General features: G+C 40.0%; 2 protein-coding genes across 2 annotated transcripts in view; both read left to right on the forward strand.

The window, feature by feature from the left end:
* The first annotated feature begins 795 nt into the window (after positions 1-795).
* On the forward strand, positions 796-1,788 carry LOC135215784 (tigger transposable element-derived protein 1-like). Its single transcript, XM_064250734.1, has one exon. It carries the CDS (start codon positions 796-798, stop codon positions 1,786-1,788), a length of 993 nt encoding a protein of 330 aa, XP_064106804.1.
* Positions 1,789-7,462: 5,674 nt separating this feature from the next.
* Positions 7,463-15,505, forward strand: part of LOC135215785 (uncharacterized protein K02A2.6-like) — a 35,375-nt gene continuing 27,332 nt past the window's right edge. The window contains exon 1 of the mRNA XM_064250736.1: positions 7,463-7,619. Within this exon, the coding sequence (XP_064106806.1) occupies positions 7,463-7,619 (157 nt within the window). The remainder of the gene's footprint in view (positions 7,620-15,505) is intronic.

Genomic DNA, 15,505 nt, shown 5'->3' on the forward strand with positions numbered 1-15,505 from the left:
GAAAAATCTGACAAGCAAACGGGAGTGGTTCGTACATCCGCCACCCAGCGGCGGGTAAGGTAGACCACCTGACCTACCTGTCGCGTGTGCCGCGAGATTTGAAATTCTGTCGGGAACGTCGGAGACTATAGCTAAGTATATATCTGCCAGGTAAGTATGTACAAAACTTTATTGTAGTTTAACAATATAATTTTTCCTAACATACAAACCTGAGGTCTTTACAAGAATTACCTTCAGCGCAAGCTGAAGCAGGGTATTGTGCACAACAAGGTTGACAGAACTACTGGTGGGAAGGGCAAGGGGTACCTTCACCACCTCCCTTCACTGAGTTACACAACCACGTACAGTGGTACCTCGAGATACGAGCAGCCTAACATACGAGTTTTTTGAGATACGAGCTGGAGCTCGGGCCATATTTTCGTTCAAGATACGAGCCCAAATCCGAGATACGAGCCGTGTTTCCGGAGCGTCCCGCTAGTTGGCGCGCAGGGTCGAGCATCATCCGAGAGCATCTCTCGCTCACTCGCACGTGTTACCCGCTTGAATCAAAGTGTATCTTGTGCGCTGTACTCTTTTTTGCTTGATTTTTGCGTGATTACTGAACTTTTTTGTGCGTTATCATGGGGCCAAAGAAAGTGAGTGCTAAGGACAATGGTGACAGGAAGAAGAGGATGATGTTGATAGAACTAAAGCAAGAAATAATAGAAAAACATGAGCGTGGCGCACGAGTGATTGAACTCGCAAAGATCTATGACCGTAGTACATCGACAATTTGTACAATATTGAAGCAGAACGATGCCATCGAGTGCTACACCAGCAAAAGGAACCACAATTCTTTCCCAATTAAGGACAAATATCCACAAGGAAATGGAGAAGCTTCTGCTCGTGTGGGTGAAAGAGAAGGAGTTGGCAGGAGATACAGTGACGGAGACGGCACTGAGTATTTATGCCGACTTAGTGAAGAAAGAAGCATCAACTTCTAAAGAGGCATCAGAAGAAGCGTTTAAGGCAAGCCATGGCTGGTTTGATAATTTTAAGAAGAGAACTGGGATCCATTCAGTGGTGAGGCATGGCGAAGCTGCGAGTGCAGATGTGAAAGCAGCCGATACGTACATCCAAAAGTTTGCTGCGCTTGTTGCGAGGGAAGGCTACATCCCGCAACAGGTGTTCAACTGCGATGAAACGGGCCTATTTTGGAAGAAAATGCCACGGAGGACTTACATCACAGCAGAGGAGATGATGATGCCAGGCCATAAACCCATGAAGGACCGTCTGACCCTTGCATTATGTGCAAATGCTAGCGGTGATTGTAAAGTGAAGCCACTGCTAGTTTATCATTCGGAAAATCCTCGGGCCTTCAAGACGCACAAGATACTGAAAGAAAAATTGCACGTTATGTGGCGCGCCAATGCTAGGGCATGGGTTACGCGGCAGTTTTTTACTGACTGGGTAAATCTCGTCTTTGGCCCTGCAGTGAAGACGTATCTGCAAGAAAATAAACTCACGATGAAAGCATTGCTCATCCTTGATAATGCTCCAGCCCACCCACCTGGTCTTGAAGATGATATTCTGGAGGAGTTCCAGTTTATCAAAGTTCTCTACCTCCCACCCAATACGACTTCAATCCTACAGCCGATGGATCAGCAGGTCATTTCCAACTTCAAAAAGCTGTACACGAAGCACTTGTTCCGCCGCTGCTTTGAAGTGACGGAAAACACAAATCTAACCCTTCGAGAGTTTTGGAAAGATCACTACAACATTGTGATCTGTCTACGTATCATTGACTGACTTGGCATGGCAAGGGGTAACAAGACGAACGTTGAACTCTGCATGGAAAAAGTTATGGCCTGATGCTGTTGCAGAAAGAGATTTCGAAGGGTTTGAGCCCGAGACCGAGCAAGAAGAGTTGGAGGAGATTGTATCTCTCGGAAAGTCAATGGGTCTGGAGGTAGATGAGGGTGACGTCAACGAACTCGTCGAAGAACATGAGGAGGAACTCTCAACTGAGGAGTTGAAGGAGCTGCAGATGATGCAACACACGAAGGTTCTGGAAGAGATTAACATGAGTGAGGAGGAGGAAGAGCCGGAGGAAGTGATTTCTACAGGTGAAATTAAAGACATGCTGGCAATGTGGGAAAAGCTGTCAAATTTCATTGAAAAGAAGCACCCAGAAAAAGTGGCAACTGGTCGTGCTTCAGCGCTTTTTAATGACACTTGTTTGTCACATTTTCGAAGCATTTTGAAAGGCAGGCAAAAGCAAAGTTCTGGATACATTTTTATTGAAAAGAGCTGCGAGTGAAAGTACAAAAAGTGCAGCCAAGAAGGCAAAAACAAGTGATAATTAAATTTACATAAATGTTAAGCTTAGTTTAAGTTTAAAGTTAAGTGCATTGTTTTAAGTTTTTTCTTTCATTTGAAATAAGGAAAGTGTAGTTTTAGTTTTAAAGTTACGAAAATAGTTTTAAGTTCTAAAAAAGAGCCGTTTACGTACGTGTCTAGAGTGCCTACATCCCTTCCCCCCTCCCTCCTCCTCGCCGTTCACCTCCGTTAGCCGCACTCGTCTGTCTCCAAAGTAAGACTATTATGCTAAATAACTCTTTTATTTCTTTATTTCATATTTTGTTATGTATTTGTTAATTATATATGTTTATTTGTTATTTAAAAACATATCTTTATTCATAATTTACAATGGTTTGGGGATTTTTCATAGGTCCGGAACGGATTAAATTGAATTCAGTTATTTTAAATGGGAGAAATTCGTTTAAGATACGAGCCGATTGACTTACGAGCTCGGTTCTGGAACGAATTAAACTCGTATCTCGAGGTACCACTACCTAAAAGCCCTGGTTTTAGAATCAAGGGTGGCTAGAGGTGGACAATGTATGTAAAGACCTCAGATTTGTATGTTAGGAAAAATACAAATTACATCCAAAATATGTCATTTATTCCTACACAAATACAGACCATCAATCTTTACATAGGAAAGCCTTGAGCACCTGTGGCATGGTTGGTATGGTGTTGGCGTACCACAGAGGTGGCTGCAAGTTCAGTTATCGGGCATTCCATTGAGGTGTGAGAGATGTGTATTTTTGGTGATAGAAGTTCACTCTCAGTGTGGTTTGGAAGTCATGTAAAGCTGTTGGTCCTGTTGCTGAATAACCACTGGTTCCATGCAACGTAAAAACATCATACAAACAAACAAACAGGAAAGATTTGCTTATTGATGGGTGGATCTGAGTAAGCTTCATAATTGACTGGAGGTTCAACTCACCTAGGAATTTCCTGAACATGCAATGTTGAGCAAAGGAAATAGTCTCATGCCTCTGATCAGGGAAACAATTGTGTGCTCAAATGTCAGACTTCTAGGCTTTTTGAAGCAATGGGTTTGGAAGCAACATTATTTCAAAAAAGGCTTGGAAGAACACTGTTAGAGACAGTCAAACTAAAAGTAAGCAACAGATTAGTTTTATCACCAACCCCTTTTCCCTTGCTAGAGAGAGGGCAGGACTTGCTTCTATTCGGGGCTTGAGTTCCCTGGGAGGACAAGACTTCAAAGCCTTTCATCAGTATGGAGATCTCCAATGAGGAAGAGATATCTGTCTTTAGACCTAGGATTAGGCTCAGGTTGGCTCTGCAGCCCTTAATTGCTGAAACGGAGATGCTTCTCTCGGTGAAGGAAGATGAGAAAGTGTGCTACCTGCTAAATTCAGTCCTCATCAAACGGTCTAATATCTTGTCGAATTTTGAAGGAAAGGAAAAGTTGGGAAGAAATTTTGTAAGTGCATTAGTCCGCTTACATCATGTAGAGAAAGGGGTGGAGCTTAGACACTCGACAAGGAGAGAGAGCTCTCAGTCATGTGTTTGGAAGTTTAATAAGAGCCAGTATATATTTTTCTTCATATGTGGAACAAACCTTCAGTCTTAACAATAGGATATTTTCCAGGCACCAGCTGGTAACCGGTTAAAAACAAAGATTATAAGCAAGGAATCTGTGAGATCTGGCAACTCCTGCATGTATGAGGTGAGAGCTGGGCAGAGACAGCCCACTACCTTTTTAGTCAGCGCTCCCACTGCAATTTTTGCCTACCATGTATCACTTTATTGCCCCTTGTGTGACCTTAATATGGGCCAAGAAGCAATTTGGCCTTAAAACAAAGCAGATATCACACCAGCTAGGTGTGAGGAGGCATTCAATTCGACGGTGGGTTGCCAGATTTAACGAAGGTGGCAACTTTGAGATTCCATCTCCGAAAAAGCGCCCTGGTATGCCTAAGAAGACCTCTGATTGAAGTTTGACATTCTCAAGAGTCAAATTAGAAAGTAATTGACACTTGAGAACTGTCAAACTTCGATCAGAGGTTTTCTTATCGAAATTTGACTGTTCTCAAGAGTCAACTAGAAAGTAATTGACACTTGAGAACTGTCAAACTTCGATCTTCTTAGGCATACCAGGGTGCGTTTTCTGAGATGGAAGCTCATGGTTGCCACCTTTGTTAATCTGTCAACCCAGCATCGAACTGACCATCTCCTCATACCCATCTGATCTGATATCTGCTTTGTTTTAAGGCCAGATGGCTTCAATGCACATCTCTCTGCTATAATTTGTAGACTCAAATCACCTTCTTGGCCCATATTAAGATTGTAGGGGGCAATAAAGTGATATATGGTAGGGAAAAATTGCGGTGGGAGTGCTGACCAAAAAATATATACTACAGGCTTTTATTAAACCTCCAAATAAGTGACTGAGAGCTCTCTCCTTGTTGAGTGTCTAAGCTCCACCTCTTAATCTACTTGCTGTAAGCAGCCTAATGGACTGACGAAATTTCTTAATAAATTTTCCTTTATTTAAAAATTCAACAAGATATTAGGCTGCTTAATGCTAAGCAGCCCAATATTTTGTTGAGTGCTTTAGTAGCTCTGACCGGAGAGAAACCTTCCACGACACAACCACAGGCGTCTATAGAGAATTCCAAAGATATCCTGACATCTCTGATGGTGATCAGTGAGAAAAGCCTTTCGCTCTTAAGAGTTGCTGGATAGTCTCCAACCGTGAAGGGATAGGGACTCTATGGACTGTTGGGACCTCACTATTGGAGTTGGTAAAAGAGGTTGTGCCAGGGAGAAATTTCTCTTGGTGCCTCGGATAGCAGAGCTAGCAGGACCGAGTACCATTTGGCATGTGGCCATTTTGGAGCCACCTGGGTCATTCTGAGATTTGTGGTGATCATTACCCCGTTGATCACCTGATGAATAAGGTTTTTAAAATGCGGGAAAAGCATATGTTGAGATTGTCCCAAGGTTGCTGGAAGGCATCCTCTGCTGCAGCCCAAGGGTCTGGTACAATGGAGCAGAACACTGGCAACTTCCTGTTGTGCCAGGTTGCAAATAAGTTTATTACAGGATGTCCCCAAAGCTCGAACTCTCTATGACTTTTGGGTGTTGGGACCATTCTGTCCTTATCACTTGACCCTGAAGGCTGAGTTTGTCTGCCGGTACATTCCTCTCTTGCCTAGGATGCATTTGGCTGACAACTCCTCTGAGTGTGCTACTGCTCACTCTTGCGGTTGCATTGTCAACTGATGAAACTGAAGAGATATTAAGCCCCATACACTATTCATCATGATGCTCGCAGTTTTAGATGGATGCATTGAAAAACGACTTTTTCAACATGAAGCTGCATCATTAATGTGTTGATGGGTCCGAGCCATTTCATTACTCAGCTCAGTGTTGCGTTATCATTCAGAGTGGCAGGACGTTCCTTCAGCTTCAGTGCCGATGGCTCAATCACCACCACCCGCCAAACCCCTAGAGTGGACTAGGACAAACACCTTATATTTCATAGAATTACTAAAGGGACATCCGTCTGTTTGGAATATAAAATCCAAGCAGTACAAGAATAGAAACATCAGGAGCTGTGCAAGCTTGGATACCATAAAGTCGGATTTGTCTAGTTTTGTAGATTGTAATTTGCGGAATGAAGACATTACCAAAAAGCCGCACACCCTGAAGACACAATTCTACAGGGAAATGTCTGTGATCAAGGCATCACAGAAGTCTGGAGCTGGCACGGAAGAGCTCTACACTTCGAAGTTGTGGTGTTTTGACGAGCTGCATTTCCTGGTTGACGGAGAAGCTCGTGCATCTACTTCCAACTTCGATGAAGGAGAAATTACTACTGCACAAGTAAGTTCATAATTTTATTGTGTGCACTTGTACTCCAGCATAACTATAATTTAAATACATATTAACTATTAGCATACATATTTGACAAAGCGTACTCCAGCATAAATATAATTTAAATACTTATTAACATACATAAATGACAAAGCATTACTTATTAACATACATAAATGACAGAATTATTCTCTCTCTCTACCATATGCCGCACATACGTTGTTGCCATGGAACAGCACCTTCCTCATTAAAATACTCCATGAACTCTTTCCTGACAGCTTTTGCCTCATTTGTGGGATGCCTCTGTAGTCTCTCCAAAGGCAGAACCTGCCCATAATCACGCCATGCCGCGGGTGTTACCTCTCCATCCACAACATTCTCGTTGTCCAAACTACCAACGGGTGTACAGAATGATTCATGTTCCCTGTGCAAGAAATTGTGCAGGGCTGTGCAGGCAAGAACAATTATTTTTACCTTATCAGGGCTCAAATTTATTGCTCTCAGGAGAATGCAAAACTTATTTGACATAATGCCAAATGCATTCTCAACGACACGCCTTGCTCTTGAAAGCCTGTTGGAGAAAATGTTTTGCTCATTATTTTGATGCTTAAATGGATACGGTTTCATGAAGTATCTCTTGAATGGGAAGGCATCGTCACCTATAAAGACAATTGGCAGGGTTCTGTGGCTATCACTCAGCTTTTCATCTGCAGGAAGGCCCATTGCTCCGTCCTGCAGCTGTGCACGCAGAGTTGAGTTTGCCCATACACCACCACCTGAAATTCTTCCATTTGTCCCTACATCTACATACATAAATTCATAGTTTGCATTCACTACAGCCATGAGAACTATATTGTGTGAACCCTTATAATTGAAGTAGTAGGATCCACTCTCTTTTGGAGGCCGTATAGCGATGTGTTTCCCATCCACCGCTCCAACGCAGTGAGGAAAATTCCATTTCCCAAACTGTTTCACTACTGCCTTCCATTCACCTGGAGTTGATGGCATCTGAAAAGATGGGGGTGATAAATTAAGCATCATTTTTAAATACACATATAGGCAAAACTAAAACCCTTAATATTAATATACAATTGAATTTATTTATCCACAGCTTGATGAAGTGGTAACTTCTGTCGATGAGTCACAAGACATACCCTCTCCTCCACCCACACCAAGCCTGACATCTGCCTCTTCTGTTGCTCCCTCGCGTACTCCCTCCCCTTTCCCTTCCTGTAATTCCGGTGGAACTTCAAAGAAGCGGAACCAAGTTGATGAAATTGATAACGTAATGGCACTTGCTCTCAATAAACTATCATCCCTTCCCAGTCCCAACAACCGTGAGCCAATGCTTGATATATCTAGGTTTGTTGATAGTGAACTGAAGAACATGAGTGATATACAACAGAAGCTAGCCAAAAAACTAATATGCAATGTTCTTCACATGGGTAATCTAACCAGGGACCATTGAGTAGTGTGAGTAGGGGGTTGTGATAGTTTCATGGCATGAGGTAGGAAGTTATGTTGTCCACAACATGTATTTTCTTTCTGAGGATTTATGTTGTACGCTTGTGTCACTGTTTTAAAAAAAAAATCTGTTACTGCAAGTTATTTCATAACAATCTTAGCATTAAGAGGAGTTATTTTATGATTAAGTTTCTACATTGCCTATTTATTTGTCATGAATGAATGCCACTTCATATTATTCATTTCTGGTGTCTTGTTTAATAATTTCCAAGAAGGACATTTTTTTTTATACTTTCTTAATATTAGTACTAGTATTATTGTCATTGTAATAAAAGAATATATGTGTACTTTGTATCTATATTTGAACCTTACCTTCAAAAAGTCCTCCCTAAGGACATTATAAATGGCTTCACAGGTTTCGGGGATGATTAGACCGAGGCTCTGTTTTGAAATCCTGGTTGAATATTGGAGGCTTGTATACGATCCTCCAGCTGCAAGAAAGCGTAGTGTAGCCTCCAGACGAGCTCCTGGTGATATGCTGTCTCGAAAGCTGGTGTCCTGCTTACAAATGTACGGTTCAATTTTTTCCAACAATTTATAAAATGCTGGGATTGGCATTCTTGTGTAATTTTCGAAGTCTGTTGGATTTTCGACATGTAGCTCCAAAAATATTTCATTGAAGCTTCCCTTGAGAGGTCGCCGAGAAAGCCATTGCTTACACCACAAGGTTCTACGTTTCTTCCTCAAAAGTTTCTTTTTTGTAGCACACAGAGCAACTATACCCCACAGTAGAGTCTCCTGGCAAAGTACATCATTGCCAGGCATCCTGACTTGATGAAAGCTGAACTAAAACTGAGCAGCTCGCGCGCGAAAACAAGTGAGTAGTGTTGCAGTATAGTTTGGCCGCTATTAATTTTTTTCAACACCACTACTGCATCACATGGCTGATACGTGATGGCATAGTGTGTACCAGGCTTTAGTCCCCCTTGTTTGTTGATGTATGCCACTACCATGGAATTGTCGCTAATCAGTACCATCCCTGTAGGGGACTAGTGTCGTCAGTGCACCTCATGCAGTGCACTGTAGGCATTACTTAAGTTTTTTTGCAGCTTGCCTTCGGCCCCTAGCTTCAACCCCTTTTGATCCTTTTACTGTACCTCCTTTCATATTCTCTTTATTTAATTTTACTTTCCACCCTCTCCTAACAATTGCTTCATAGTACAATTGCGTGGTTTTCCTCCTGTTACACCTATCAATACTTTTACTGTCTGTTTCCGTTTCAGCGCTGAATGGCCTCATAGGTCCCAACACTTGGCCTTTGGCCTAAGTTCCATATTCAGTACAGTTCAGCTCATCAGTATCTTAAAGTGACCCATCACTCAGTCCTGGAATTCTTGGAGAGCTAGGAAGGCCACCTTGAGTTCCAGGATGTTGATATGGAAGAGCCTGTCATTCTGATTCCACACTCCAGAGGCTGGTAACTCCTCCAGGTGTGTGCCCTATCTTCCCTCAAAGCTTCCAAGAATAGAAGCATTACGGTAGGGGGAATATAGAGCTGAACTCCTATTACGAGGTTCCTGTCGTCTAGCCACCAGACTAAGTCCTGTCTCACTTCACTCAAGAGAGGAATGGGTGGGTTCCTTGCTTGAGCTGAGAGCTCCTTCATTCTCCGCTGAAGGAAACAAGAATGAAGGCCCCAATGAGGGATCAGCTTCTCCAAAGATGACAAGTGACAGAGAATGACTTGCCACATCCAAGCTGGTTGTTCATGTTGGGACAGAAACGATTGCACTGCTTCCCTGAACCTGCTGATACAAGGGTCTGAGGGAGAGTGTTTCACTGCTGCCATATCGTTAGCATGCCCAGCCAGGTACATTAGCCTCTGAGTATGGGGTTTGATGTCTCAAGATTTATCACAATGCCTAGGCTGCAACAAAATTCAAGAAGGCAATCACTATCCTGAAGAAACTTCAAACGAGAGTTCACCAGGACTAGCCGATCGTTGAGGTACCTCAGAAGACACGTCTTGTGCTAATAGGCCCAAGTCGACACAAAGGTGAACACTTGCGTGAACAAATGGGGAGCAGTTGAAAGCCTGAAACAAAGTGCCCTGAATTGGTATACCATCCCATTGAGGATAAAACAAAGGTGCTTGTGGGAGGACTGATGGATGGGTATCTGCAAATACTCATCCTACAGATTCACTGTAATCATGAAGTTGGACTCCCTGATGGCCACGAGCACTGACTGTGTTGTTTCTATCTTGAATAGAGTCTGGCATACAAATCAGTTCAGGGGAGATAGATCTATGACTGGTCTTTATCCCCTTGATGCTTTCTCTACGAGAAAGATCCTGCTGTAAAAACCCAGGGACTGATCTTCCAAGGCTTCCACAGTTTCCTTTTGCAGCATCACCTTCACCTTGTCCTAAAGAATGAGGTCCATCTGTGAGACGGGAACGTATGTCTGTAGATGGACTGGAAGGTTGGTGAGAAGTAGAGGAAACTCGAAGGAAAGTAAATAGCCCACCTGAATGACATTCCCTACCCAGGTGTCTGCTCCATGTTGCTGCCATGCTGCCTAGTGGCTTACAGGTAACCCCCAACAGTGGTAGCATATGGAGGGAACGCTGCCCTAGCGCCCTCCTCTCTTTTTTCCCTTACCTCCTCTGCCTGGCTTGGCAGAGGACTGAAAGGTATGCTGGTTTGCACCCTTCCTGGCAGGGGAGAAGGCAGGTTGTTCCTACAAGGGACCTTAGGATTCTGGGGTTTCCTTGGACCTGTAGAGGTAGGGCCAGCCTGACCTGAAGGTTGGGCTGCCGTGGTACGTGAAGGCCCACAGGTCTTTGTTACTGTATGGTGGATGAGACGGCCATTGTCACCCTCTTTCTGACAATCCACTTGCTCCCTGTTGAAGAGAGAAGCAGAACTCAGTAACAGTCCATTCCGCAGGGTCAAGACCGACTCGAGACCAACAAACTTGGAGACTTGGGATAGAACTGCATCTCTACATTTAAGCTTGAAGTTTACCCACAGATTAGCTGTCTGGTGTTGGGCTAGGTAGGTGCTAGTTCAAGCTCCAGACAGGAACAGCTGTTAAGGTTAGCCACAGCTTGAAACGGCCATGGCAGTTGTTTCCATGGCCGCTGACTCCTGATGTAAGAGGGAGATGCCCTGCATGGGGCTATTCCAATGGCAGACCTGGACTGAGATGAACTAAGTCCAGGTCAACTTGTGCCGTCGGAATTGGCCTCTCCGAGGGCTTGCAGAATATCTTCCAATGAGGAAGAGGTGGAGGAAGCAGTATGTGAACGAGTGGCTGGCCCAGAGTGAGTTCTCCCTCACAGAGACGAGAGAACTCGCTTGGCAACTTGATCGAAAGTGAGGATTCTTTGCTGGCTCTGACCAATTCTTCAAGGCCTGAAGGAACTCTCATCAGCAGCCAAAGTTTCTTCCCTGAGATTGTTATACTGATGAATCAGTTTGGCAATCTCAAAGTAGGACCTCTGCAGCTCAGGGGTGTCCATGTCCTTGGGAGAGTATCTTAGGATCCTTCCAAGTTGTGATCCTCTTGAGTTCTCTCTGCAGGTGAGAGACCCTCCTCAAGACTCCCATGTCCCCTCTCTAACACCGGTGCATGCATCTGTCCTGGTCCTAGGACCGAACCATGGATGTACTACATGGGCTTTCAATGGGAAGCCAAATCCCATTTGCCACCCCCAAGTTCTGTCCGTCCCACGGCTCCTGGTATACCCCCAGAAAGTTAGAGGAACAGGTTAGAGGGGCCTAGCAACCTTCACGACCTTGCCAGATGCCAAAGTAAGTGCTCAAAATATATGTATGTATATATATATATATATATATATATATATATATATATATATATATATATATATATATATATATATATATATTTCCGACTATCATTTTCCTGTGGTATTCACTTGTTTAATGAAGTCACGTGCATCTACTGTGATTTTTAAGCATATATAAATATAAATATATATATATATATATATATATATATATATATATATATATATATATACATATATATATATATATATAGATATATATATATATATATATATATATATATATATATATATATAGTTGCATCGCTCAGTAAGTGTTTTAAAGGCCTTTTATCTGTATCTATCTATCTATCTATATAAATATATATATATATATATATATATATATATATATATATATATATATATATATATATATTTATATAGATAGATAGATAGATACAGATAAAAGGCCTTTAAAACACTTATTGAGCGATGCAACTATATATATATATATATATATATATATATATATATATATATATATATATATATATATATATATATAATATTATGTATATATATATATATATATATATATATATATATATATATATATATATATATATATATATATATATATATATATATATTTATATTTATATATGCTTAAAAATCACAGTAGATGCACGTGACTTCATTAAACAAGTGAATACCACAGGAAAATGATAGTCGGAAATCCAAGCGCTTTCATCTTTCCTAAGATGTCAAGGAACAAATGAAATACAGTTGGAAAGAAAGTTATCAGGTAAACAAGAAGATCAAGAATACCACATGATTAATTGTCATAAGGGTAAAAATCAAAGAGATAATCCAGGATTATCGCATATCACATGGTCACAAACCTAAACATAAATTTAACCCTAATAGGGGAGTCCAAAACATGTAAAAACTGAATACATTAATTTTGTTGCTTATATTTATCTACAACTTTTTTCACTATGAAGGCATCAAGTTTAAATAAACCAAGACTTAAATTCAGAACATTTCCATTATTTCACTTGATACAAAAGTTTATGATATTCCTTTTAACTGTGTCATTACATGGGATTAAGGCTCTCGCTCGACTCCAGTTAATAGGACAAATCTAAATCTCAAATTTGTACGAATAATATTAACATTCGATGTTTGCCCAGTTCTCACACAATATTGGTGCTGTTTGAGTCGTTGTGAAAGAGATTTACCGGTTTGTCTGTAACAGACTTTATCACACGTTTTTATATGCAGTCTGGAAGATCTTTAGGAGATTTTTTTTATTACTAAACTCTTAACAATATTGCTGGAAACAACATTTACGTTAAAAAGCTTTAAAATTCTAGGAATTTTTAAAACTTTCATCATAGGGTAATTTTAGGATGTTATACTTACTAAATTCAGGTTTGTCATTAATTAAATGAAATTTTTTCTAGCGCTTTTCCATGCCACATCTACAAATGTCCTTAGGTATTTAAGTTTAAAGGCAATATCATAAATAGTTTTAATCAGTGTCAATAAACTGCGGGTTACAGACACGTAAAGTCCTTAGGAACATCCCAGAAAAAACCGAGGATTTAACATTTTGATGGTGATTGGAGTAGTAATGAACAAAAGAGGCAATGTTAGCTGATTTCCAAAAGACTGAATAGGTGAAATTTCTATCATTTCTATGGACAGTTACACCAAGAAAATTAAAATTACAATTTCTTTCTTCCTCTACAGTAAATTTTATGGAAGGGACTAAATTATTGAGATTATTAAGGAATTCCTGGAGATTTTCGTGAATTGGCCAAATACAGAAAATATCATCCACATACCTAAACCATGTAACTTTTTGTGGCAACATTTTTGGTAAGAGTTTCGTCTAAAAAAATTCCATGTAAATATTGCTAAGGACGGGAGATAAGGGATTACCCACAGCCATGCCAAACTTATGTACAAAAAATTCCCAATTAAAACAAAATTTACTATCTTTGTTACATAACCTTATGAGACTAATGAGGTTTGCTACAGTTAAGGGAATATTATGACGTTCTTCTTATTTTGGATGTAATCCTTCTAGCACTGCTTCTGGGTTCTTGATTTTATTTTGGGTGTGGCATTTTCTGAAAGGATCCTTGTGTTTGAGTGGTTATTGCCCGTTCTTCAAAATCGCGTCCTGTCAACTTTTCTATTGTAATTGGTAAGCTTCGCATTGGGAAACGCCTCCATCTTCTACACTCCGACCCTTGAGGGTGTATCATCATAGGCACTGGTTAAGGCTTTCGTAGGTCATCTTTGTAGGCTGGGCACTGTTGCTCTCATTGGCTAAAATCCATAGGCTTGTCCTCTGAAGGGAGGAGCCTAGGATTTCTAACCCATCTTCCTTTAGACAAAGAGCACTGAATCATTTCACTAAACGTTGGCCAGATGGCCTCCTCCGGATAGGCTGTTGGAAATAATCCTCGGCACTCCGACGTGTCAGAAAGGGCGTAGTGTCAATTAATTTTCTGTAGTCTAGGTGACAGGTCTGTGGATGTGTAAACAATGTTTCAGGGTTTCAGGTTCTCTCAGTCATCTGGTTGATTTTACTGTCCAGCTTGCGGTAAAAAAGGTTATTTCATACACTCTCGGTTGCATTGTTATCTGTAAGATCATTATTTCGTTCTTTTTTCCCTATTTCCCCTTTTCTTATTATTCATGCCTTTTCTAAATCTTTATATGCTAATGCATTCTGATAATAATTCCCTTGGATCCATAACCAGCTATATAATAATCATATATATATGATACTATATATAATATATTATATATGATATATATATATATATATATATATATATATATATATATATATATATATATATATATATATATATATATATATATATATATATATATATATATATTATATATATACATATATAATATATATATATATATATATATATATATATATATATATATATTATATATATATACTATATATATATACATATATATATATACACACACAGTAGTACCTCGAGATATGAAATTAATCCGTTCCGAGGCGCCCTTCATATCATGAGTTTTTTGTATCTTGGACCACATTTTACATGTAAAATGGCTAATCCGTTCCAAGCCCTCCAAAATCACCCCAGTAAATTTCATAATAAAGCTAAATTGACCTATAAACAATGAAATACTACAACAATTTGGACCATTCAATACCTAAATTAATAACAAAATGCAAAATAACCTGTAAATAAAGTCTATTAATGTACATGGTATACAAGAAATACTGTACATAAAATATGGAAGCTTACCTTTCGAGTGAGGATATCTCCGAAAGTGGCGACAGAGGAGGACAAACGGCAGATACGTACACTTAACTTTACGAAACACATAAAAAAAATGTCAGAAAAACAAACTAAACTTTACAAAACACATTAACCCTCTTACGCCGATTGGACGTATTAAACGTCGAGTCAAAATGTCTCCCGTATGCCGATTGGACGTAGTATATGTTGACTCAAAAATTTTTTTTTTTAAATTCGCGGAAAAATACTTATAGGCCTACCAGCCAAAAACTTTTGAATCACGCGCCTTGGGAGATGCTGGGAGTTCACGGATCAAGGCGTTGTTTTGTTTACAATCGTTACGCAGGCGCGCAAGCGCGAATTTCTTTCTTATCGCACTAAAAAGTATCAGTGACACATCTCAAAAATTATTTCGTCACTTTGACATAATTTTTGCACCTTTTTAAATTATCCGTTACATGAAGTATTATATATGAAAATGTGTGCAATTTTATGTAAAATACAACAAAAAAATACTCATGATTGTAGCATTTATCAGTTTTGAAATATTTTCATATAAATAACGATAAGTGCAAAAATTTCAACCTTCTGTCAACTTTCACTCTACCGAAATGGTCGAAAAACGAAATTGTAAGCTAAAACTCTTATATTCTAGTAATATTCAATCATTTCCCTTCATTTTGCAACAAATTGGACGACTAGCACAATATTTCGATTTATGGTGAATTTATGAAAAAACTTTTTCCTTACGTCCGCG

The sequence above is a fragment of the Macrobrachium nipponense genome, chromosome 5, assembly GCF_015104395.2.
Source record: "Macrobrachium nipponense isolate FS-2020 chromosome 5, ASM1510439v2, whole genome shotgun sequence".
NCBI lineage: Eukaryota > Metazoa > Arthropoda > Malacostraca > Decapoda > Palaemonidae > Macrobrachium > Macrobrachium nipponense.

What these genes read in the sequence shown, in the direction of transcription:
- LOC135215784 (XM_064250734.1), top strand. Translation starts at nt 796, where the DNA reads ATGCCATCGAGTGCTACACCAGCAAAAGGAACCACAATTCTTTCCCAA.